Below are 26,026 nucleotides of genomic sequence, written 5' to 3' on the forward strand. Positions count from 1 at the left end.
TTTGTCTGATTGACCTGTCCAGTGGTGATAGGGGAGTGTTGAAGTCTCCCACTGTTAGTGTGTAGGGTTTAATGTATGATTTAAGCTTTAGAAGTGTTTCTTTGACATATGAAGGTGCCCTTGTATTTGGGGCATAGACGTTCAGTATGGCAATTTCCTCTTGGTGGATTTTTCCTGTGACTAATATGAAATGACCTTCTTTGTCTCTTTTGACTGATTTTAGCTTGAAGCCTGTTTTGTGAGATGCTACACCTTGTGAGATATTAAGATAGCTACACCTGCTTGTTTCTTAGGTCCATTTGATTGGTATGTTTTTTTCCCGACCCTTTACTCTGAGACGATGTCTGTCTTTGAGGTTGAGATGTGTTTCTTGTATGCAGCATAAAAATGGATTCTGTTTTCGTATCCAGTCTGTTAGCCTGTGCCTCTTTTTTTTTTTCCCAAGCTCTTCCCATCCTCCACTTCAATAGCCTGTGCCTCTTTATAGGTGAGTTGAGTCCATTTACATTAAGGGATATTAATGCCAGTGATTGCTGTCTCCTGTTAATTTAGTTTTCATTGTTGGTGATGTTAATTTGTGCATTTTTTTCTTCTTCCACTTAGCTGGGCACAGGGTCTGCCTGTCTTGTTTATCTTCACAGGAACCAGCTCCTGTGGTTGCTGATTTCTTTCTATTGTTTTCTTTGTTTCTGTTTCATCACTTCCTGCTCTAAATTTTAATATTTTTTTTTACTGTTCGCTGGGCTTTTTATTTGGTTTATTCTTGTTCTTCAAAATTTTTGCATTGTGACATTAAGTCATTTATGCATGCTCTTTCTGATTTCTAGAAGTCGGCACCTAGAGCTAGATAGATGTTCCTGCTCTCCAAGTGTCCCACAAGTTTTCTTGTGCTATATTTTTCATTGGCATTTAGTCCCTGAAAAATTTTTGTTTCTTTCTTGATTTCGTCTTCAACCCATCCAGCATTCAGTAGTGAACTGTTTAATCTCCATGATTTGTGGGTTGACAAGAGATTAGTTTGCTGTCAATTTTACTTTTTACTGCATTATGGTGAGAGAGCATGCGTGGAGTTATTTCAGTCTTCTGAACTTGGAAGCCCTTGTTTGCTGTCTCAGGATGACCACATCTATTTTAGAGAAGCTCCATGGGCTGCTGGGTAGAATGTGTTTCTCAGGTGTGATATCCTGCATACTTCTGTTATGTCTATTTAATGTATGATATTGATTAATTCTGATGTTTCTTTGTCTATTTTTTGATCATGTGATCTGCCTATTAGAAAAAGTAGAGCATTGGGTTCCTCTACTATTAATGGGTTGACACTGAGATTGGATGCACCACAATTTGGTTAAGGACCATATTATATTCTTGGTTACCAGCTTCCTTGGTTAGAACGATGTATCCTTTATCTTGTCTGATTAGAAGAAGGGTCAAGACAGGGTTTCACTATGTAGATCTGGCTGTCCTGAAACTCACTGTGTAGACCAGGCTGTCCTTGAACTCATAGAGATCTGCCTGCCTCTGCTGCCTAAGTACTGGAACTAAAGTATTAATATTAGGGTAGCAATGTCTGCTTACTTCCTCCTCGAATCGTATTGAAGACCTTTTGTCCACTCTTGTACTTAAAGACGATGCCTCTGTGAAGCTGTGTTTCCTGTAGACAACAGATAGCTTGTTTCATGGTCCTCTCTGTCAGTTTGTTTCCTTCCGCTGGAGTATTTAAGTCACTGCTATTTGAAGGAATGGCATAGGGACAGGATAGATGAACTTTCCAGTGAGCGCATGGGCAAGCAGGCAAAAAAACAAAAGCTTCCTTCTTTCTCATCCTTTCATGCGGGCTATCACCAGGAAGGGTGGATCCTCCTACTTCCAATGAGCCAATCAGGAGAAATCCCTCACACATGTGTCCAGCGTATGGGATTTAGTTATTCCAGGTGTAGGTAAGTGGCAACCAAGCTTAGTCATAACACAGCTTCAACAGAAGCTTAATGTTCAAGCAAATTTAAGCAGTAATGACTACCTCTCAACAAAGAACAGCTCATCCCACCAGATAAATGATTGGTAAGTCATTTGAGTCATTTGGTAAGTCACTTAAAGAAGAACTGGAAGTGATGCTCCTCACCCTATTCCATAGAATACCAACGGGGAGAGCACTGCCAAACTCATGCTACAGTGGTGAGCTCGCTGATGCCAGAGGATAGAACACAGCAAAGAAAGAAAAGAATCTGGCAATTCTCCTGAGGAACAAGCACACATCGATTCTCAACAAAATTCTTACAAACGGGATTGAGAAGCACATTCAGAAGATTGAACGTTATGACTGAGTTCATTTCATTCCAAGTTAACTTCAATATTTGCAAATCAGCAAGTGTAGTTCAGCAGTCAAATGGCTTACACAGTAGTCTCAGTAGCTACCGAATAGGCCTCTATTATTATTCATTTCTATGAATATTTGTGTTTGCGTGGACAGGCAAGTATGCTCATAGAGGTCAGAAAAGGTATCAGATCCCTCTGAGTTTGAGTTACAGGCATTTGCAAGATGGTCAGCTTGCCATGTGGGTTCTGGGATTTGAATTCTTGTCCTCACGATTATGCAGCAAATGTCACCACTCCAACCCAAGAAAAGGCCTTTGACAAAGTTCAACATCTATTTCTGGTCAAAAAAAAATCCTGAAGAAACTAAGAACATAAATAAATCATGATCAGTGTAATATAATAAAGGGCATATGAGCTAACAACATTCTAAAGTGAGGAAATGAGACCATATTTTCTAAACTCCTAAATGAAGATTACCCACTCTGTCCACTCCTATGCTGCTTGAAGTCTTAACTGGAATGATCAAGTGAGAGAAATAAAAATAATATAAATAGGAAATGAAGAAGTAAAATTATTCATATTTGCCAAGGAAGTGAACCTATAATAAAAAGATCCTGATACCCCCACATGAAAACTCTGATTTATTTGGTCAACACTTTTAGTAAAGTAACAGGATGTAAAATAAACATGCAAAATTAGTAGTTTTCCTATATACCAAAATAAAGTTATTTAGTGAGAAGTCAGAAATAAATCATGTTAAGCATATCTTCAAAAAATAATAATCTTGGCTGAAGGACACAAGAGAGGGGGTTCTCATCCCATTTGGGGAACACACTAGAACTGACCCTGTTGTCCAGGTACAGGCGAGCGAGCTCTGAGGTCCTGAGAGCAACAGAGCTGACCCTGCCCCCAGTCTCATCTGCGGTCCTGAGAGTAACAGAGCATCTGCCATGGAGAAGCATGGGCGAGGGAAAGATGTCCTAACCCCTTCCTCCTTGCTACCTGTGGCAAGCAAGAGAGCTGGTCGTGGGGTCACACGAGAGTGAGAGAACCAGCCCTACCCTCCACCAGATGCAGCACACAGGAGAGTGGACCCTGCACCCTGGCCAGGGAGCACACTAAAGCTGACTCTGTTTTCCAGGGTGCAGGTAAACAAGAACAGGAGAGTTGACTCCCCACCCCCATCTATCCCACCCCGCCACAGCCCCTACATCAATTGATAGAAAGGGCCCTGCACCTCGCCCGGGCAAAACAGTAGAGCTGGCCCTGGCACTATGAGTATGGGTGACCTGGTTCTGAAGACCTGAGAGCAAGAGACCTGGTTCCCGCTCTTTGCTTCAGGCTGTGCTGGGTGGGCTAGCCAAGGCAGTGCTGGAGAGCTCACCCAGGTAATGACCATGAGGGAAAGCTGGAAGACTGACCAAGCCAGCTACCACCTAGGTCCAATCAGGGCTAAGAGTTGTCCCATCCCGGTGTCCACCTCATCTATGAACTGTGGAGCATGTGAAGGGGCTGGACCTACAGATCTGAAACAGCTGTATCTCCATGACACAAGACAACAACAGGATATCCAAGAGGAGCCCCAGTGAGAGCCCATTATGTAGCAGAAACAGACCAATGATCCATGACAATGAACACTTGCAAGTAAAGATGAATGGCCCAAAGGTATACTGTGTAACTCAATGGGCCACTCAACAGCTTCCACAGCAAGATTCTTCTCTCTCTCTCTCTCTCTCTCTCTCTCTCTCTCTCTCTCTCTCTCTCTCTCTCTCTCTCTCTCATTTGTTTGGTTTCGTTTTTCTTTTAGATTTGGTTTTTAAATTTGCAATCAGGCGATTGCAAGGGCAGAGGGCAGATGGGAGGGGACTGGGAGACAAATGGGATCAGCATGCCTGATGTGACATCTACAGGGAATCAATAAAAGTTAAAATAATGATGATTATAATAATAATGATTATTATCTGCAAAGAATGTGCAGACATCTTCAATAAAAACTTTAAGACAGAATCAAATGTGTTCAGTCATGGCCCAGAAATGTATATGACCAAAAATAATAATGAATGAAGTCTAACACGAAATCATAAACTATTTAAAGCATTATAAGGTGTTCAGTTGGTTGGTTGGTTAGTTGATAACTGTATTTATTGTTGAGTTCTTAAATGGCTCCTTTGTGAATGGTTTCACATTCCAATTTTATAAAGTTAAGCACCTGCTAGAAGATTCAAAGAGCTTTAATGCTTATATATTGGCAGGTTCCATATTGTAAAAATGGTCATATCATTAAAAGTAATCTACGGGTTCAATACAATCCCCATCAAAATATTAACAACAAGCCGGGCGGTGGTGGCGCACGCCTTTAATCCCAGCACTCGGGAGGCAGAGGCAGGCGGATCTCTGTGAGTTCGAGGCCAGCCTGGTCTACAAGAGCTAGTTCCAGGACAGGCTCTAAAAAAGCTGCAGAGAAACCCTGTCTCGAAAAACCAAAAAAAAAAAAATATTAACAACAGAATAGAAAAAAAAAACCTTAAATTTCACATGGGAGCACAAAAGACTCCAGATAATCAGAGCAAGGTGAAGCAAGAAGAACAGGGGTGGAGACATCACACTGCTTGATCTCAGTTGCATCACAAAACCATAATATCAAAAATTGCAGTCTACTGGCACAAAAACAGACACGCAGAACAAAGAACAAAATAAAATAATGTGCCCAGAAATAAACTCACACAGCTATAGCCTCCTAAAAAGATTCCAAAAGCATAAACAGAGAAAAACACAGCCTCTTCAAGCGAGCACTTCAGGGAACACCGAATGCCCACACATAGAGGAAGGAAATTAAAGCTTTGTTTCTTATCCTGTACAGAATAAATTCAGAATTACTCCAAGCCCTGGATGAAAGACCTAAGAACCTAAAGCTGCTGAAGTACCATAGGTAAAAATACTTAAGGTACAGGCGCAAGCAAAGACTTTTCAAAAAGGTTTCTGATAGCAGAGAAAGGAGCGCCAAGAAATGAAAAAGGGGATTGTATAAATGCAAAGGGCCTCTGTGCAGAAAAATCATGGCCACCAGAGTGAAAAGGCAGCACACAAAATGGGGGGGGGGGGACTTTGCTAACTACATATCAGACAGATGGTTAATATCTGCAATTTATAAATAGTTTCAAATATTAAACAGCAAAATAATAAATTGCCCAATCCACAAATAATCCAGTAAACTGAAAAGGCAGTTGTCAAAGGAATTACAAACAGCCAATAAATACTTGAGAAAATGTTCAACATGCTTAGCATCAGAACAGTGAACATAAATAAGATTGCTTTGAGATTCCATCTGACCACAGTCAGAATTGCCATCCTCAAGAAAAAAAAAAAATGACAACAAATGCTAACATGGATTTGGGAGGCGGGGGAGTGGAGACTCATCCACCACTTGTGGAAATGCAAACGGTATAACCACTATGGAAATCAGTTGGAAGTTTGTCAAAAAGCTAAAACTAGATCTACCACATGTTCAGCTGCACCACTCTTGGGTATGTACCCAAAGGACTCTATATCATACTACTATAATGGTAAAAGTAAAAATGCTGCAGGTCCCCGAGTGGCTGCAGGGCCATGAGATCATGCCACAGGTCTCCCGAAGTGGCAGCAGGCAGCAGGCAGCAGTTCCCAAGACCACTCTGCATGTCCCCCGAAGTGGTGGCAGGCGATAGGCAGTGATTCCCAAGAGCAGCCAGTCCCAGGCAGATATGGCACAGTTACTCAAGTGGCTGCAGCAGGCCACAAGTCCCAGGCAGGAAGCCATGTAGTGGGTGAGAGACCTCAGATGGGGCAGCCAGTCCCATGAAGAGAGACAGATGAATGGCCATGCCATGAGACCATGCTGCAGGTCTCCGAAGGCAGCTGGTCCCAGGCAGGGAGCCACGTGGCAGGTGAGAGACAGAGACATAGATAGGCATGCCATGCAGAGTGAGGTTGGATATTTATTTAGTGGGTTATGAAAAGGAAAGAGGAGAAGGGGAGGAGAGAGAGAGAGAGAGAGAGACAGAGAGAGAGAGAGAGAGAGAGTCGTGAATGAAGATAAGGGACCATGAGTGGGAATAGGAAGAGATCTTTAGGAAGAGAGGTCATGAGGAAGGGTGGAAAGTAGGAAACAAATAAAATACATCGCATATGGATATGGGAGGATATCAGTAGGCTGGGAAGAATGGAGTAGAGAACGAGAGGGTGTGGCAGAAGAGGGTTGGGAAGAAGTATGACATCTGCATGAAATTGCAGTAGTAAAGCCCATGACTGTGTATGCTAACTTTAAAATTCATTTAAGAAATACCAAACTATATTTCCAGGAGTCACGTAAGCCATTCCTTAGAAATTTGGGGAATAATTCTACCTTAAAAGTGGAAACACACACAGGGACATGATGAACCAGTGCGTAGACGAGGACCCCTTGGTGAGTAGGATTTTTGTTACTTATTTTTCTCCCTCTCTATTTGAGGAAGACACATTGATAAACAATATCTCAAGATGAAAATACATAGTGTGAATAATTATTAGGAATAGTCACAATCAAAAGCAGTATTCACTCAATATTGTGCAACCCACGTCAGTTCCTTTTACCTCATGAACTAGTTATTGCAAGTCATTTTTCTCCAGTCTTAATTTTGAGCAAATCCTAGTTATATAAACAAATTAAATTAAACCAAATTTACCTGTCACAAAAACAATTTAGGAAAAAGAAAGCAATACCAATAAAGTCAGTGTTTTTATGAGAAGCATTTAAATGACTGGGATAAAAACACTGGTCGCGTTAATATTAACCTCTATCATTCTCCATTTAGTGAATATGTAAAAAGACCCGAAGCCTTAAGCTTAGCTCTGTAAACAAATATGAAACATAAAATCAAGTAAAAGTTCACATAGCCAAAAGTCCAAAGTCTAACCTCCATCATCAGTACAAAGTCTAACCCCCACCCATACAAAGTCTTACCTCCATCAGTACAGTCTAACATCCATCCATGCAAAGTCTAACCTCCATCAGAACAAAGTCTAACCTCCATCAGAACAAAGTCTAACCTCCATCCGTAAAAGATCTTACCTCCATCAGAACAAAGAGTGCTGCAAAGAAGAGGAGAGTCGCCCATTCCACTCTGTGTAGAATTATCTCAAAGTCATGAGTGTCCGCTAAAATTAGCAACCAGATGGCCCCCAGCATAGCAATCCATCCTGTAAAACAAGTAGAATCCATCCTGTAATAGATCCATTGCTAACACACCAGTCGATGTTTTGTCTTCTGAATAGTTTATTTTTCATTGAAAGCAACTGCTGTACTGCAAACTGTGTACATTTAAAAGTATAATTTCTATTTTAGCTTATGTATATTTCATGAAGCAATACTGCAGTCAAGATAATGGGCATATTCATCATCCCAGAACTCACGCCCATCCGTGCTCTGTCCCCCTCCAGATCCTTCTATCATTGAACAATACACTCCCAATAAAACATCCTTTTCTTATCTCTATAGATCAGTTTACATCCTCTGTATTCTCTCTAAATGTAGATTTGTATTCTCCTCTCTTGCTTTCTCTCTTTTCTCAATGCTACAAATCAAACCCACAACCCCACATATGCTACCTCATGTCCCACCTTTAAAATATTTTCTGGCCTTCACAGGCACATTGATCTAATGGCACATATATTTTCTGATAACTTCTCAGTGGACAGATAACCTTGTCAGAAAAGCAGCATTTAGCACAATTACTTTAAGCTTCTTCCCTTTTGTTATGTGAGTCGAATTTCAAAGTTTTTCAGCAGTCACTGGTATGCCATTATCTGGCTATGCCACAATATATGGCCCATTTGCCAATTAAGGACACCCCAGTGGTTTCTAGTGTTTGGCTATTACAAATGAATATGACATAAATATTCACAGAATGACTACAGCGATCTCACTCAATGGAACAGAGCCTTGAAATACGGCAACAAAGCAGACTAGACCTGAGAAACGTACCCAGCTGCCTTTAGAGATTACAGAAGCATTAAGACTGTCCCCTTTCCCCTCAGGTTCCCTGAAGGTCAAAGACGACACATCCTTTCATTGACTTTTACTGTTCACCAACATCTGGGCAGGTTCTAACCACTCCTGAAGGCTGAGCACTGTGGGACAGCAAGTCACAAGTTTTATCACATAAGGCCACTGGAAATATTTCAGAGCATGCTTTGTGCAATCGCTCATTTGCCAACAGAAATTCATATTAATAACTAGTCACCACTTGATTTGAGAGTTTTAATAATTGCCTTAAAACATACCTTACTATTTTACTGATAACTTAGAGACATCTTTGTTTAAATAAACTTTTCTTTAAAAAAAAATCTGTGGCTGAAAAGCTGCATGCTGTCAAAATCACTTTCAAAAGGTCAGCTGTCTCAGTGTTTGTGTTGAGGGGTATATGTGCACCGTGTGAAGATATATTGCTATGATTAGTGTAATAAAAAGCTGAATGGCCAATAGATAGATAGAAAAAAATACACGGGACTTCCAGAGAAAGGAAAGAATCCTAGGATGAATCTAGGCAGGCAAGGGAGAGGACAATGAGACTTGGAGGGAGTAGGAATGAACAGAAGGTAAAAAGCCATGAGGCAAAATGTAGATCAATAGGAACAGATTAATTTAAGTTTTAAGAACTAGTTAGGAAGCTGGGCGGTGGTGGCGCACGCCTTTAATCCCAGCACTCGGGAGGCAGAGGCAGACGGATCTCTGTGAGTTCGAGACCAGCCTGGTCTACAAGAGCTAGCTCCAGGACAGGCTCTAAAGCTGCAGAGAAACCCTGTCTCGAAAAACAAAACAAAACAAAACAAAAGAACTAGTTAGGAATAAGTCTAGGATATAGGCTCAGCTTTCCTAATCAATATGAAGTCTCTATGTCATTATTTGGGAGCTGACTGGCAGAACAGAGAAAGACTCGTTACATGTTTGTGCAAACCTATGCGATACAAGCTATTGGAAATGAAAAATGAAAGGTGGATGGGTCATTAAATTCTTTGCTCTGCTCCCAAATCACTGACCTGTGTGTGCTCAATATAAGAAATTAGCTGTATTATTCAGATCAGTATATCAGCATAGCTCCCTACCCCTATTGTTCTCCCTACTGGAAACTGTCTCACTCCTGTGGACATAGATGAAGGCACAACCTAGTCCCTGAGCTGTGAACGAACAAGATTCACATTCCTAACCAGCACCCGAGGTAGCCTTCAGCCTATCTACCATTTCTTCCCAGCCAAGGTGACATAGAAACTGTGTGTGACATGATGGGGTTTAAAAAATGTTGGTTCCCTGTCCAAAGGACCTTAGCTATCAGCACTGAACAATACAAGTAAGAAAAATTCCTTGTTGTGCTAGATCTCTTGAGATGGTAGGGAGAGTGTTTTACCCAACATAACATATTCTATCCCAAAGCATCTGGCCTCAGGAAAAAAATCCATAATGCACAGAATTTAAGTAATATTGTGCAAATAGTCAAAGAAAAGCTAGCTTAATCATGTTGTTGAGTTTTGTTTCAATGAGCTATGTCATTCGCTGGCAAGAGCACAGTTTACACAAGCAAGCATTTGAAAAGCATCTGAGATGATTAACTCTCACAAGATTTTTCAAAATTCTTGCAAAAGTTACAAATGCCAAGAATTTGAAACATGACCACAACAAAGGGAACAGCTGACAGACCTGTAAGGAGTTTTTTTCTGTCCTTTCAGCCAGCTCCCAAATAATGACACAGAGACTTCTATTTTATTATAAATGCTTAGTATTTAGCTTAGGCTTGTTCTTAACTAAGTCTTACAACTTAAACTAACCCATTTATATTAATCCATGTTCTAGAATGTTGTGTAACCTCTCTTCCATCTTACACCTCCTGTTCCTTCTCTGTCTCCTGGCTTTTCCTGTTCCCTCAATTCCTCCTCTTCTTTCTTTCTTTCCCTGGAAATCCCACCTATACCTCCTGCCTATCAATTGGCTATTTGGCTTTTTATTACACCAATAACAGCAACGCACCTTCACACAGTGTACAAATATCCCACAAGGCAGACCCAACTGCTTCTAACATGATGATTTTAAAACAGAGAATTTCAGACTCAGGAAAAGTCTCTAGTCCTACTATTTCTAATAAGACTGAGATATGTACTGCCTTCATTTGGTTTTCTAAAACAAATAGGAGAATTGCCTGTCTTACAAAAGCTAGGGGGAGATACAGTTTACATAGAAAACAACATTAATACGTTTGATATAACTTAGATTGTCAAGGTTAATTGTCAAAGAAAAATAGTATTATAAATATTAATCACTTGACTTGAGAGTTTTAATAATTGCCTTAGAACATATCTTACTATTCTACTGATAACTCACAGACATCTTCGTTTAAATGGACTTTTCTTTGAAAAGTTTATGGCTAAAAAGCTGCTTGCTGTCTATTCAAATCACTTTCAAAAAGTCAGCTACCTTGGTGTTTGTACAAACTTATGTGATACAAATATTGGAAATGAACAATGAAAGGTGGATGGGCCATTAGAATATTTGCTCCACTCCCAAATCACTAACCTGTTTGTGCATAGCACAGGAAACCAGGAGCGTTGTTCAAAACATAGTAGAATCAAAAAGAGGAGAAGACCAAGGAGTAAATACTTGGAGAACTATAGCTGAAACACAGCCAAGCCTGCAAAACATACCTTTGGGTTCTTGCCAAAGGTCTGAATAAACCAGGGGAGGGGAGCTAGCCCTTCTAACTTCACATCTCACAGTGTCTGTGATGCCCAACAAGATAGCTCAGTCCGTCATTGAAGTTACTCTGACAGCCAGACAGCCACAGGTTCTTAGAGATCTCAACAGTCTCCAAGGAGGAATGGTGAAATCACCAATAAGCAATGGACAGAAGCAGCTTCCCCCAAAAAATAAATTCTTTATTTAGAAGGTGAACAAAAGTCTTATTCCTAACCAATAAGCTATTTGCAATTGATACCTGCCAGGAAATGGTAAATCCATTTTCGCAAATGGAGTCTCACTGGGCATATCAACCACATTCCAGGGCAGGCTTCATGCCCAGTAGATGGCCAATGGAAAATTAAATTCCATGTATTTTTATGTACAATTTGTTTGCTTTTATACTTTTGTCTTATTGGGTTTTTTGTCTGTTTTGTTTGTTTGTTTTGATTTTGTTTGGGGGGTGAAAGAGAGGGGAAGAACATGAAGTTGAAGAGTAGAGAGGTGGGAAGGACCTGGGAAGAATTAGGGGGAAAGAATTTGATCATTGTAAGAAAAAAATAAGCAACAAAAGTCTTTAATGACCATGGCAGAACTAATTTCTATAATTATAAATCCATTGGAATTCAGCTACAGAAGGATGTCAATGTGAATATCAAATAAGAACTCTGAAAATAATCAATTCCCCCTTAAGAGAAATGAAATTATGGTCAAGGTGTTTGAAATCTGGAAGTTAGTTTTTTTTAAAGCTTTTAATAATACGAAGGATAAGCTGGGCATTGATAAGAACAAAGAACTCTGATCTTAGTAAGGAGATTAGCAAGGAGAAATTATTAACATAAGGGGCTTGTGGGACATCATCAGGCAGACCAAAATATGGATCATAGGAATTCTAAAAGGAAAGGTGGAAGAAGGACAGAATGAACAGTTGAAAAATAATGGGAAAAAATTAATCTCAACATCCAAAAAAAAACTCAATTAAGTTTTAAAAGGATGTATTCCAATAGAACCACACTCAGTCACTTCATAGGAAAAGTGCTCAGAGACAAGACAGACACAAAGAGAAAGTTTTCAGTCAGTGAAGGGAAGCAACTGACCACGTACCCAGCACAATGAGCAATCACACAGCACTGAAGCTGGAAGGCCCTAAGATGACACAGTCAAAGAGCTGAAAGAGAAGACTCTCAACCAAGAATTCCATACACAGCCATATTGTCATTCAAAATGAAAGACAATAATGAATTCCTACATAAACCAAAACTAGGAAAGCTCACAGATACCTTTCATCTAAGGAATACAAGAAGAAATCTTTGAGTCTTAAATGAAAAACACTTTTCAAAGTTACTCCAACCATATGAAGAAATAGCACTTATAGAGGAATTTACGTACATAAACAAAACAATATAGATATAATCTTTGTACCTTTCATGTTATTTAAAGTATGACATCATAAAGCAATAATTGTAAAACAGTGAACAAAAAAATCTAAGGATTGAAAATTCTGTAACCATAATAGCACAAAAGACAAAGAGATGAGAAGCCTGTAAAGAGGAAATTTTTTTATACAATCAAATTAAATTGATATTGATCTCAACTAGAACTTTGTTTCTTGCAGTAACTATGGCCGTGATTAAGAAAATAACTCATAAAATAGAGTGACATGAACCTGAAACCGTGCTTTGGAAGCAGCTACACAAAAATAAGAAATGAAAGAAAAAATAAAAAAAAAAGTAAGATACACAGATTATTTGCAGGGACCCAAGGTTCTTGTGCTTCTAGGAAAGCATCAAGGAAACCAGAAATGTTAAACATGCAGTATCGTCTCTTCAGAGGAAGAGATGCAGACCTAGAAGAGGTCTTCCTGAGTGAGGTAACCCAGACCCAGAAAGACAAACATGGTATGTACTCACTCCTGAGTGGGTATTAGCTGTAAAGCAAAGGATAACCAGGCTACAGTCTACTGACCAAAAGAGAACAGGTAGTAAGGAGGGCCCAAGGGGGGGAGGCATGAATCTCCCTAGGAAAGGGAAATAGAAGAGATCTCCTGGCTGGACTGGGGGCAGGTGGGCATGGGAACTTGAGGGATCAGCTTGGGGAGTGCAAGAAGGAGGAGAATACTGAAACAGATGACTGGAAAGGGGGTGCTTTACAGGATCACGTAGAAACCTGATACAAGGGAAACTCTCACGAACCTACAAGGATAACCCCAGCTAAGACTCCTAGCAGTGGTGGATACACAGCCTGAATTGGCCATCTCCAGTGATCAGATTGGTGACTACCCAAACCATCATCAAAGAGCCTTTATTCAATAGCTGATAAAAACAGATACAGAGATCCATAGCCAAACATTAGGTTGAGCTTGAGGAATCCTGCTGAAAAGAGAAAGGAAGGTTTATAGGAGCCAGAGGGGTCAAGGACATTACAAGAAAACTCACAGAAACAGCTTGCCTGGCTCGTAGGAACTAACAGTCTGAACCAACAACCAGGGATTCTGTATGAGACAAACCTAGGTCCTCTACATACAACAGTTGTGTATATGTGACAGTTGTGTCGCTTGGTCTACTTGTGGGACTCCTAACAATGGGAGTAGAGGCTGTCCCTAACACATTAGCTGGCTCTTGGGAACCTATTCCTCATACTGGATTGCCTTGCCCACCCTAAACATAAGGGGAGGTGCTTAGTCTTACTGTAACTTGAGATGCTATGCTAAGTCGATTCCCATGGGAGGCCTGATGCTTTCTAAATAGAAACAGAAGGGGAGTAATTTGAGGAAAGGCAGAGGGGAGGGAGAGGGACTGGGGAGAGAGAAAGGAGGGAAAACATGGTTGGGCTGTGAAATAAATTAATTAAAATTTTAAAAATCCTACAAAAAGAGGGGTTCACATAACATGTTTTCCAACCAGAAGGCTGGGAATAGATGTGGTTAACAGCCTGGTAACCTTTGTGCTATCTGTATGACCAGGCCACATCTGATTTCCCCAGACTCCTACATTTATCTCAGTCAGTGTGCAGTGCTGTCCTCTGCCAGATCCTCATCATGGGCTGCTTACCTTGAGCCTACTTCCTTAGATAAGTTATAGAACTTATCTTGATGGAAAAATGTCACTTGTACTTTACAAATTTCCATGTAATTGTGCCTTAAGCTTTGTTGCACACAGAGAATTGAGTTCATTATCACCAGGAAACCTGTCTCCATACTGTGTTGTGCCTAAGCATGTCTGAAATAAACTACTTGGTGTCAGACTCTAGAAGTTATAACCAACACTGGCTACTGAATTGTGTTGAACCGCATTTCCTTCTTGCCTCATGTGGACTGACACAGTGCTGGCCATGGTGTTTGCAGACACTCCTCACAAAGTAAATAGTGAAGTACAGATTGATTTCTGTCATCTCGATAATTATATTTAATATAAAAAATATTAGCCACTCTAAACAAAAAGCAGATACTAGCACATGAATGACTCAAATACATGCTGTATTTGAGAAAATTAAGGGAAAAGGCACACAAAATAAAGCCATAAGCCACATGTAATCCACATTTGTAATCCTAGCAGTTAGGATGCTGAGGTAGTAGGGCTATGAGTTCAAAACCAGCCTGGACTTCACAGTGAATCTGAGGCCAGACTGAGTCCCTTCGTAGCTATCTCTAAAACCCAAGGGCTAAGGACTAGAGCTCAGTTAAGTGACAGAGATGTAAAACTAAATATAGATTAGTAAGAGTAAGGAAGTAAATACTGGATTGATGGTGCTGATGTCAGGCAACGAAGATTTCAAGATGAAAGAAACTGATGCTGAAAAATGTGTTATATGATGGCAAAGGAGAAAATCCACCAAGAAAGCATTACGAGTCCATAGATGCCTCTAACAATGAAGTTTTTAAGTACATAAAGCATAAGAGGAAGTAATTGGATAGACAACTCAATAATATTTGGAGACTTCAATGCTCTTATCTCAGTCATGGACAAAAAGCCAACAGGTCAACAAAGACGGAGACACCTTGAATCAGAAAAGGAGAAACGTCAACAAAATGGGTGTCTGTACACTTCTCTAAACAAGTCAAATGGGAAACATCTCATGTCCATATGGAAAATTCTCTAAGATGTATTATCGCATAAACAAATACCAATAAAACTTTTGAGTATTGAAATCACGATAAACTGAATTCTACACTGGAGTTAAATTCAGAAGTCAATGATGACAGAAAATTTGGAAAAATACACAAATGTGTGAAAATGAAGCATCACAGTGCATAAACTCTTTAATAGGACTTTTTTTTAGAAACATAAAAGTAAAATATAAAATTCCTTGAAAAAGTGGAAATGGAAACACAGCAGAACAGCATTGTTGAGAACAGGTAAGGCAATAATCACATAAGACAGCCTGCTCCAGTCACTTAAACTTTGGTGTTAAGGAGCACTGTAAACCCAAAATAAGCATACTAAAGAAAATGGTAAAGGCTATATTGAAAACAAATGAATCAGAAAACACACAAATCAATGGAGACAATCAATGAAACCAAAACTGACTCTTTGAAAAGATTCATAAAATTCAAAAATATTTAGCTTAATTATTACAGTTTGAGTGCAAAATGTCCCCCACAGGCTCACATGTTGAACAGTTGGCCCCCAGTTGGTGGGTCTGTTTGGGGAGGTGGTAGAGCCATTTAGTATGGAGCCTAGCATGGGCCTTTCAGGTTGTGGGGAGACTCTACTTCTAGACCAAGCTGTCTCTTTCCTCGTCTGCTGAGATATGAACAAGTCATGCTATAAGATTCCCCACCACCACGGAGAGTGCCAACATGTGTCATGCCCCTCCCAAGCATGAGGATGTAACCTTCTAGTGTGACTCAGAATAAACCATTCATCTATCACATTGATTTTGTCAGATATTCTGTCACCGTGATGAGAAATGTGACTAATGCATCAACTGGCCTTGAGATGCAGAGTAACCTACTCAGATAACCATGAACTTCATGCCAACTGACATGAAATTCATATTAACCTACTTAGATAACCATGAACTTCATGACAACCCACATGAAATTCAGGTTAACCTACTCAGATAACCATGAACTTCATGCCAACCCACATGAAATCCAGATTAACCTACTCAGATAACCATGAACTTCATGCCAACCCACATGAAATTCAGATTAACCTACTCAGATAACCATGAACTTCATGCCAACCCACATGAAATCCAGATTAACCTACTTAGAAAATAACTAAAACTTCAGTTCTGTTAGCTCACATGAAATGACCAAACTCCTAAAACATACAAACCACTGATACTGCTCCAAGAAGAAATAAAAATATGAATGAAGCTCTCTCACATAGAGACTCTGCTCGTAATCCCAGTACTTCTTGTGAAGAAAATATTTCTTGCAATAAATAAAGGCAATGGGTTGATGATCAAAACTGAAGAACTAAACGTTTAAACTAAAGGAGACAGGCACACATCCTCATGACCTGGGAGTAGGCAAAAGTCAGCTAGATGTAACACCGAAATCACAGTCTTCAAAGAAGTAAAGCAGCCTCTTCAAAACTGAAAACTTCTATACTTGAAGAGGGAGGGACACTATCAGCAAAGCCTGGCGGTAGACGGTGAGCTACCAGACGCTTGGGAGGCTGAGCCGGGAGAATGAAACCTTCAAAGCTAGTGTAGACTTCAGTGAGTTCAAGGCCAATCCGAGTAACTTGGCAAGGACCTGGCTCAAAATAATTTTAAGTGGAGTGGCAAAGAATATCATAGGGAACTTGCCTAGCATCTGAGAGGACCTTAATTCAATCCCAAATACTACAGCAGGAGAATGAGGAGGAGGAAGAGGAGGAAGAGCAGAAGTCATCTAGAGGTGAGTTAAAGCCCAGAGAAGGAGGTTCTTAGGCTATATGCAAACACACACCATTTTAATTAAGGGACTTGAGCCTCCAAAAGTTTTTGGATCCCTGGGGAGTGTTGAAACCATCTCTCAAAGATACCAAGAAATGTCTGTACCAACCAGACACTAGAGAGACTAACGAGTGTATTAAAAGGTTAGGAAGATGTTCAGTTAGAACAACCCCCTTCCTCTAAAATGTATGCCCTCGGCCATTACAGTTATGTGTTATGTGTCCTTGTCCTCTTGGCTGACATTCCCAGTGTTCAGGAAGCAACACTGCCTGCCCCAACCAGACTCTTCACCTGGGACTCTGAAGCTCAAACTAGCCTTTTCTCTGTGTATGGCTAGAGCAGATTCTATAAGCTGACTGAGGAGTTTCCAGGAAAAGAGAAAATGCATGGCGACCGAGGGACAAGCAGGTTTGCCCATGCAAAGTGGCTTCTAGCAGGTGCTCCTCTCAAAGCCTGTCCTCACCTGACCTCTGCTGGCAGCCCATAATCATCTCCACACTCTTGTCTGATGCCTACGACAAATCAAATAGATTGCCTGTCACTAAAAATACTCCCTCAAAGACAACAAATAAACTGTGCCGAGACAGAAAGTCACTAAGAGACACCTCGTGCACGTCAGCCTAGCCCTAAGGGAGGAATCCATCCTACCTGGTGCTGCTGAGGCTGCATCCAGGCTGCGGGAAGGCAAAAGGAACAGCCTCTCTGGAAAACTCCGGCAATTTCTTTTACAGTCAAACGTATAAACACGTAAGACTAATGGTCTCACCTCTAGATAAATAGCCAAGAATGAACATTTAAATTCACACAAATCCTGAAGTTGGTTGCCGTTTGGACCAGCTCTGTTCACTGTTGCTAAACGTGGGTTGGTCCTCAGTGAGTGAATGTACACACAGACCTGTGCCTCCTCACTACTGCTCAGCAACAAAGGAGCCAAGCTTTGACACGGTCCGCAGCACGGAAGGCTGCGCCAGTCATGTAGTGTCAGCGCAGGGGGGCGCTCATCTCAGACGGTTGCATCCAACCTGATGCCAACTAGGTGACATTCTCAAAACAGATGGCTTGCTAAGGTTGGAAACTGACCCATTGTTGATGGGAAGGAAACAGCCACCAGGGAGAGCCTGGGGCTTGTGGGATGATACTCTGATTCTGTTGGTAATTACATAAACCTCTATAGGTCAAGAAATATAATTTCACAAGAAAAAAAACCCATTTGTTCTGTAGTAATTTTAAGAAATGAGAATGCTGAGTCTGCCGTGCTTAGGTTCCGGTTCTTCAGAGAAGGAATGTGTCAGAGGATGCTACACGCGTCACATGGTCGGCGTCTCACAGCGTCCTTGCGCACTGCATGAGACCATGTGCCTTATGTCACAGGGCATTACATTGTATCACATGATGGATGCTCTATAGATGACGTTTTCATGTTTTGTGACATGATACGTTTCACGGGCTATGACATAACTTTGTATCATTACGCGATACCACGATGCTACGTGAGGCTATTCTCTGTTACTTGACTTTTGGTTTACACAACACACAGTGTGCCGACTCATTTGTATGTCAACTTGACACCAGCTAGAGTCATTTTGGAAGAGGGAACCGCAATTGAGAAAAGGTTTGTACGCTTTCTTGGGGACGCTAGATGTGCGTCAGTTCCTCCCACGGTGGATGACATAGGAGCTTCTGTAGAGGACCTGAGCTGATTCCTCGTACCCACATCAAGAGTTTACAATCCCTGTGATTCCAGCCACTTGCTTTTGTGGGTACCTGTGCTCCTATGAAAAAACTCACACATACACATAATAAAAATAACAAAAATAAATCCTTAGGAGGCAGAGGTGCTAATCCCAATTTGTTCTCCCTGTTTTCCCCTCTTACAGGCTCAGAGTTTCTGCTCCTACATTGCAGAATAGGATAACATCTTTGCTCACTATCTACCTGAAAGACAGTTAACCTGTGGAATATACAAAGCTCCGAAAATTAAAAAGGAATAAATTAGTAAATCAATCAATAAATAGACTAATATAATGAACTAACAAAATATGAATACAAGTAGGCATGGACAGATGAAAAACATTTAATATCCCTCAACATCAGAAAAATTCATATTAAATCTATAATATGACTTCACCTCACCCTGTCAGAATGATAGTCATTCAGAGTACATGATAGTCGAGGTGGGTGGTGGCGCATGCCTTTAAACCCAGCGCTCAGGAGGTGGAGGCAGATGGAGCTCTGTGAGTGAGAGGCCTGCCTGGTCTACAAAGTAAGTTCCAGGACCTCCAGAGCTACGCAGGAAAACCCTGTCTCGAAAAGCAAAACAGAAAGAAAAAGAGAGAGCACATGGTGGCAAATACCGGTGAGGGTTTGAACAAAACCTTGATGCACTCTCAGTTGGTACAGGCACTGTGGAAACCAGCATGGCCGATTCTCCGAAGAAGAAAAACAACTAAAAAATAGATCAAGTACACGAGCCGGCTATGCCACTCCGACGTACTTGCTCCAGGGAGTCAAAGTCCACCGACCACAGAGACACTTGTGTACCAATGTCTGTTACAGCTCGGTTCACAACAGCTAAGCCGTGGGACCAGCTCGGTATCCAACAGTGGGGAGAAGGGAAGAGAATATGTGGAACACACACAAAAGAATGAAAGTCATTTTCAGAAAAATGGATGCAACTTATCGCCACTACATTAAGAGAGTTAAGTCGGTCTCAGAGAGATAAATACATGTCTCTGTAATTCATGGTCCTTAGATTCCGTATCTGATCATTATATATGTGACATGAACATGGAAGGGACACTGTAGGGGACAAGGGGACGAATAGGAGGGGAGGGGGCAAAAGGCAGTGCTGGAATGGGGAAATGTGTTCAAAGTACATTATGCATTTTCAAGAAGACGTCCTTCTGAAAACTAGTACTACATACAATGAAGATAGCCCCATTTAAAATTCTGTCTTAAAATGCTAATCAGACTTTCTTTGCTAGTCTACCTGACCTTTCAGGATTAAGAAGCAAATAAAGGCAATGTGTATTCTCGGATCCCTGAGAAGATATCTGTTCACAAACTAAAGGGGAAGAAAAACAACACTGGCATTAAAAGTAGAATAGAAATTCTACTTTGCAGTCACAGGTGCAACAGTGGCACAAAGAAATGAGATGTCTTTGTATGAAGGCTTAGCTTCTGAGGCCTCAGTCCAACATGAACTGCAGGCCACTGGGTAAAACTGAGATCAGGCAATGTGGCCTACCCCAGCAAAAGGGGCGTTGGTTGTCCAGTGCCAAACATTCAGCCTTGAAAACCTACATGAGTAACATATGGGCTCAACAAGTTAAAGTTATATTTGGGAATATATATTTATATATATTAATATATATATATACATTTATATATTGCATTTTTGAGAAATTCTGCACATATACATATATGTGTACGAAGACTACTGATGATGAAGAAGTAAGGCCATGAACTTGGAGAAACATGTGGAGGACACACAGAAAGGTTTGTGTAAAGGAAAGGGAAGAGGAAAATGTTGTATTAAAATTAAAATGCAAGCAAGTACAGAGACCCGCAGCCAGACATTTGCAGAGTCTAAATCAGAGATCTCCATCAAGTCCCTTCCCTTCGGAGTGCAGGGAACCCAGCAGAAGATGGGAAGAAAGAATGTCAGGAGCCAGAGGGGTCGAGGACACCAGGAGAGCACAGTCCACAGAATCAGCTAAGTGGGGCTTATAGGAACTCACAGAGACTGAAGCAGCAATCATGGAGCCCGCAGGGGTGTGTGCTAGATCCTCTTCATACATGTTGCTGATGCTAGTTTAGTGTTTTTGTGGAACTCCTAACAGTGGGAGTGTGGCTGTCTCTGACTCTTTTGTTCTTGGGACTCTTTTCCTCTATTGGGTTGCCTTGCCCAGTCTTGATATGAGACTAGGTTTGGGCCTAGTCTTATTGTAACTTGTTATGCCCTGTTCTGTTGATGTCCCTGAGATGCCTGCTCTTTTCTGAAGTGGGAGGACCTGGGAGAGAGGGGAGGGGGAGGGGGGAAACTGGGAGGAGTAGAGGAAGGAGAAATTGTGGTCTGGGTGTATTGAAAACAAAGAATTAGCAAACAAAGAAAGCATCTTCCGTTTTTAAACAAAAATTATTGGTCTATCATCTCATATGAAAATAAATAGACATTTCTAGTTCATAAACATACATTATTTTTAAATCAATGGATATATTGTATGTTTTCACAAATAAAAACTATCCTTTAAAATAAAATACAATCTCAAAAAAAAAAAGGCTGATCTTCCCCAACAGTAACCAAGACATTTTAAAAGTTTTTATAAAGATGTGTCTTTAAGGGCCATGGTGCTGCACACCTTTAATCCCAACACTCAGGAGTTAGAGGCAGGCAGATCCCTGAGTCTGAGGCCTATCTGTTCTATAGAGCAAGTTCCAGGATGGCCAGGACTACACAGAGAAACCCTGTCGCGGAGAACCAAAACAACAACAATAAGAGATGTGGCAAATGTTAGCAAAAAAAGTTTAAGTGTGTGTGTGTGTGTGTGTGTGTGTGTGTGTAAGCATGTAAGCTCCTTTGTGTGGTTAGTTCTTCAAATGCTTATATACTCTTTTCAAGCACAAATAAAGCTAACTTATTTGTAAGCCCCCCCCCCCAAAAAAATCTCCAATGGAAGGCTTCTGTTCGTGTCTACCAGGTTCACTGTATTTGTTTAATTATCCATGGTGCCTTCATCTCAGTGATGAAAATTGGTAACGATAAAATTGTGGCCTGCCTGGGTATAATTAATACAATCACACTGTAACCATTTCTAGATGGGCCCCCACCAAACCAACTGAGATCCATGCCATCATTAACACTGCCTTTTGCTTTCCTCGGGACTTCAGGAGGTTCCAGGAAGACAAGTTCTGGTGTAGATAAAGAACACCTGTTGGCTCAAAGCCAAACCCGGGTTGCCAGCCAAACTGGATGCTACATCAAATATCTATTTCTCGTTGATCTATACTTTCAGATGAGGTAGGTTTTACTAGTAGATTTTTTCAGTTATCTTTCAAGTACAGACATAAAGCTTGCTGTGACAGAACATGAAATCTACGGCAAGTGTGGGGTGTCTGTGGCGAGGATGTGCCCTGGGAGTTCCAACCTGAAAGAGCCATTTTTCTGACCTTGACACAGAGCTGGAGAAGGGCAGTGGCTAACCACCAGAGAGAATGTGCTGACAACGTGGGAGGACCAAAGGGATGGACTGGGAGAAGACGCTTACTGCATGGAGAAACCATCTGTAGCCAGACAGGACACTGGGCTCGGTAGAGCTCTCCCAATCCTCAGCCCCTTCGCAGCCATCCTTCTGGATACTGTGAATATGTATCGCTTTGATTGGCTTAATAAAGAAACTGACTGGTCAATAGCTGAACAGGATAGAGGTAGGTGGGAGAGCCTAACATGGGAGGGAAGAGGGTGGAGTCAGGAGTCACCAGCAGATGCTGAGTAAGCAGAAGATGAGCATTCCCTGCTAATAAAGGTACCGCCACATGGCAGAGCTTCAATAAAAAATATGGGTTAACTTTAAATGTAGGAGCTAGTAAGTAATAAGGCTGAGCTATTGGCTGAGCATATACAGTTATATTAAGCCTCTGAATGGTCATTTGTGGAGCAGCTGCCGAGACACAGGAAAACCTCCACCCCCAAGTCTGCTTGTGATGTCACGCTGTGTGGAAGATACAGTCATTCATCTGGGAACAGGCTTGGGAGCCTCCCCATCCACACTGCCACATCAGATGCAAAAGTTAGCAAAGAAGTTAACAGAATAGTAGACTCACCAAGATCAAGATGAATGCCAGGGACGAAGGAGTTCAGAAAGAACATGGAGATGACAAACCCCAGCACCGTCAGGCACTTGACAAGCAGAATCCTGTCCGTTATCCTGTGCTGTGAGAGAGAGAAACACAGCTCATTTTCTCAAGACAGTCTTCAGATTCTCGAAGCATGCCCATGGTCCTACATCCTTGAATTGCTCTAAGTATTTCCTTTTAAAGATAGAATGCCAAAATCTTGTGAGAACTAAAGAAACTTTCACTATTCCCGGAGAGTATACGCTGTCGCTCAGTGAGATATTAGCAGACACTTTGTGGAAACCATAAGATTCAGACACGTGGTCTTGAAGACACACGCATTTCCCAAGGTGCCTGTGTGCCCTGTGTCTGAGTTCTGATGTCCTTCCCGGTAAGTAGCTCCGTGTGATGCTGCACCTAAGAGTCGTTACAAGATGTGATGCTCAAGCATGACCTCCATGACAGTACCAGCTCTACATGTCTTTAACATGCTTGAAGTATTCTTTAAATACCATCGTTCCAGCAAAAGGAATTAGAGCCTGTGAGATGCAGGTTTTTACCTCTTGTCGTGGGCTCACGAGTACTGGGGCAGATACACACTTGTGAGCGCAGATTCGGGGACAAGGCAATGAGGGTACTGTTTCCTGTGGGTCCCTCAGAAGTCCTTGGCTCCATGGACGTTTATCACAGCGGGAAAATGGGCAGAAGGTGGAAGCAAAGCTCTGCCCAGAAGTCCAACCCACAACAGTAGGAGACGCACACAGCTCACACCCGTCCCTAGAACTCCATCTGCTGCGTTACACCTCAAAAACGCATGCCCCGTAAGCTCTCTGGGACAGGAGAACTGAACAGCAGAGGCCGGCTAACGGGTGGCCACAGGCCTTTCCGGGGCACACTTGGAATGCATCTTCAGCACATAGAAAAATCTTCCATCTCCTGACACAATAATTCCACCATTTTAGATAATCATTTCCCTCATTAGAATAAAAATAAATTATACCTCAGGTAAAGCTAGAGGAATAAAAACAGCAATGTTTTTCCATCACTAGATGAATCTGAGGTCATAGGGGAAAAAAAAGATTTTTGAAGGGACCAGCACACAGAAATGACAGACGATGCAGGAGGGCCAGTGTGAGCAGAGCCCAGGGTGCACCTGCATCCGGCTAAGGCGCCATGCCACACAATGGTCTACAATTAGCTGTGTCAGCTGAAAATGATAATCAAATCTAAGAAGCAAAATAATCACCTTTCCTACAAGCCATGATTCAGAAGCCCTTGAGAAAAGGAGACAAGATACCTTTCTTTGCAGCTCTTGGATATTGGTCTCCCAATTTTTATCTTCCTGTGAGATTTGTCTGTAAGAGAGAAGGGACTCTCGTTATTCCTGTGTTGCAGGAAGCTCACTGCTGCTTCCTGAGATTAGCAAGGTGGCATGGGCAGCTGTGAGAGCCTAGATGTAGTTGTGGATCCTGGCACAGTCGTGTGAGGGGCTGGGATGCCCATGATGCCCATGGAGGTGACCACAGAAATTAGGAAAGCTATTTACTCAACGAAAAAGAACAAAAATCATGATCTGAAAGTTGAGAGATGTTTTAAGAGCAACTGTAAAGAAGAAAAATGTCATAAAGATCACGTGCCAGTACGCGAGAATGACGGACAGATAACGGACAAATGGGGCAGTGTCTGAGGTATTGCCCTGATAGTCCCACACACTTTCAGGAATCTCTGTTTTAGTCACAGCACCTAGGCCAGCAAAATGCTAGGTAAATAGCTGCTGTTGTGCTTGCTTACAGAATAATAACAAGGAAAACAGCATATTCCATTGATCGTATTTTTTCAGCTCTAAAAACTATTCCAGTTTACTTGAGAGTACACTGCATCCAGCCCAGCGTAAGGTCAGAGAACAGCCTGCAGGAGTCTGCTTTCTTTTTACTGTGTGGGTTCCCGGAGCTGAATTTGGGTCCTCAGCCTTGATGTCAAGCACCTTTACCTGCTAAGTCGTCTTGGCAGCCCCAAGGACCAAAGTTTTGAAAGATCAAACCCTACAAATAAAAGAACCCAAATACAGACCGCCATGCCGAGGCACGGGTGCATGCTGCTTGTGACCTCAGGGGTGTGGTAAGACCTGGTGGGTGGGCTCTTGGGCCAGTAACTGTTCTGTCTCCATGATAAAACACAGTGGCCAAGGTAACTCATGGAAGAAAGGATTTATTTTGCCTTATGGCTCTGGATGGATAAGAATCCATCATGATGGAAAAGCAGCCAGCATTGTAGCAGGACCAGGATGTTGTAGCAAGAACAGGATGCTGAGAGCGCAATCCTATCTTCAACTCCACGCACAAGGCAAAGACTGTAAGTGCTCAAAAGCCTGCCTGGCCCCCGTGGTGTCTTTCCTCAAGCAAGGATCCACCTCCCGAAGTTTCCACAACCTCCCCCAAAACACCACCAAGTGGGGACCAAGTGTTCAAACACATGGATCTATGGGAGACATTCTCATTCAAACCCAGCACATATGTCGTTCCAGCATGTGGGAGGCCTTGGGAGGCTGTCACCTGTTCAAAGTCAGGCTACGCAGTGAGTTCCAGACCAGCCTAGGCCACACCCAGCCCTGTCTCAAAAAATACAACAGAGTTGGGTGTGGCTCAGTTGGTAGGGCACTTGCTTAGCAAGTGGGAAACCCTGCATTCAATCCCAAGCACTTAATAAGCCAAGCAGGGTAATGCATGCCTGTAATCTCAGCACCCAAGAGTTTGGGACAATCAGAAACTCAAGGCCATTCTTAGTTATACAGGGAGTTCAAGGCCAGCTTAGGCTAGAAATCCTGTTTCTAAAATAATAATAATAATAATAATAATAATAATAATAATAATAATAATAATAAATGTCTTGACAAAGCCAAGCGTGGTGGTGCATGCCTATATTTTCAGCACTTGGGAAGTGAAGGCAGAAGGACCAAAAGTTCAAGGTCATCCTCTGCTAGCTACATAGTCATTCCAAGGATAGCCTGAGCTATATATAAGAGACCCTGCTCTAAACAAGAACAATAAACCTAAATAAGTGATGGAGAGACCACAATGTTGGCTCCCACCTCGGCAAAACGCTCAGTGTTTGAAGCCACGTTTCCAGCCAGGCCATTACTATCTCTTGTCCCTGGAGAGGAGCTAACACTGGTCTTCCTGAGTAGGTGACTGCCACCTGTAGCAGCTAGCACCCAGTTGTTGGACTTCCTTCCAGCAAGAAACTCAGGCCACA

The 26,026-nt window shown here is 41.7% G+C and overlaps 1 protein-coding gene across 8 annotated transcripts in view; it reads right to left on the reverse strand.

The window, feature by feature from the left end:
- Positions 1–26,026, reverse strand: part of Oca2 (OCA2 melanosomal transmembrane protein) — a 246,729-nt gene that overhangs the window by 121,389 nt on the left and 99,314 nt on the right. For all 8 annotated transcript variants that reach the window (XM_038313651.1, XM_038313654.1, XM_038313656.1 and 5 more), the window contains 3 exons: positions 24,072–24,129; positions 22,763–22,871; positions 7,400–7,527 (listed from right to left, as the gene is read on the reverse strand). In XM_038313651.1, the coding sequence (XP_038169579.1) occupies positions 7,400–7,527; positions 22,763–22,871; positions 24,072–24,129 (295 nt within the window). The remainder of the gene's footprint in view (positions 1–7,399; positions 7,528–22,762; positions 22,872–24,071; positions 24,130–26,026) is intronic.

The sequence above is a fragment of the Arvicola amphibius genome, chromosome 12 (genome assembly GCF_903992535.2).
Source record: "Arvicola amphibius chromosome 12, mArvAmp1.2, whole genome shotgun sequence".
Taxonomy (NCBI): Eukaryota; Metazoa; Chordata; class Mammalia; order Rodentia; family Cricetidae; genus Arvicola; species Arvicola amphibius.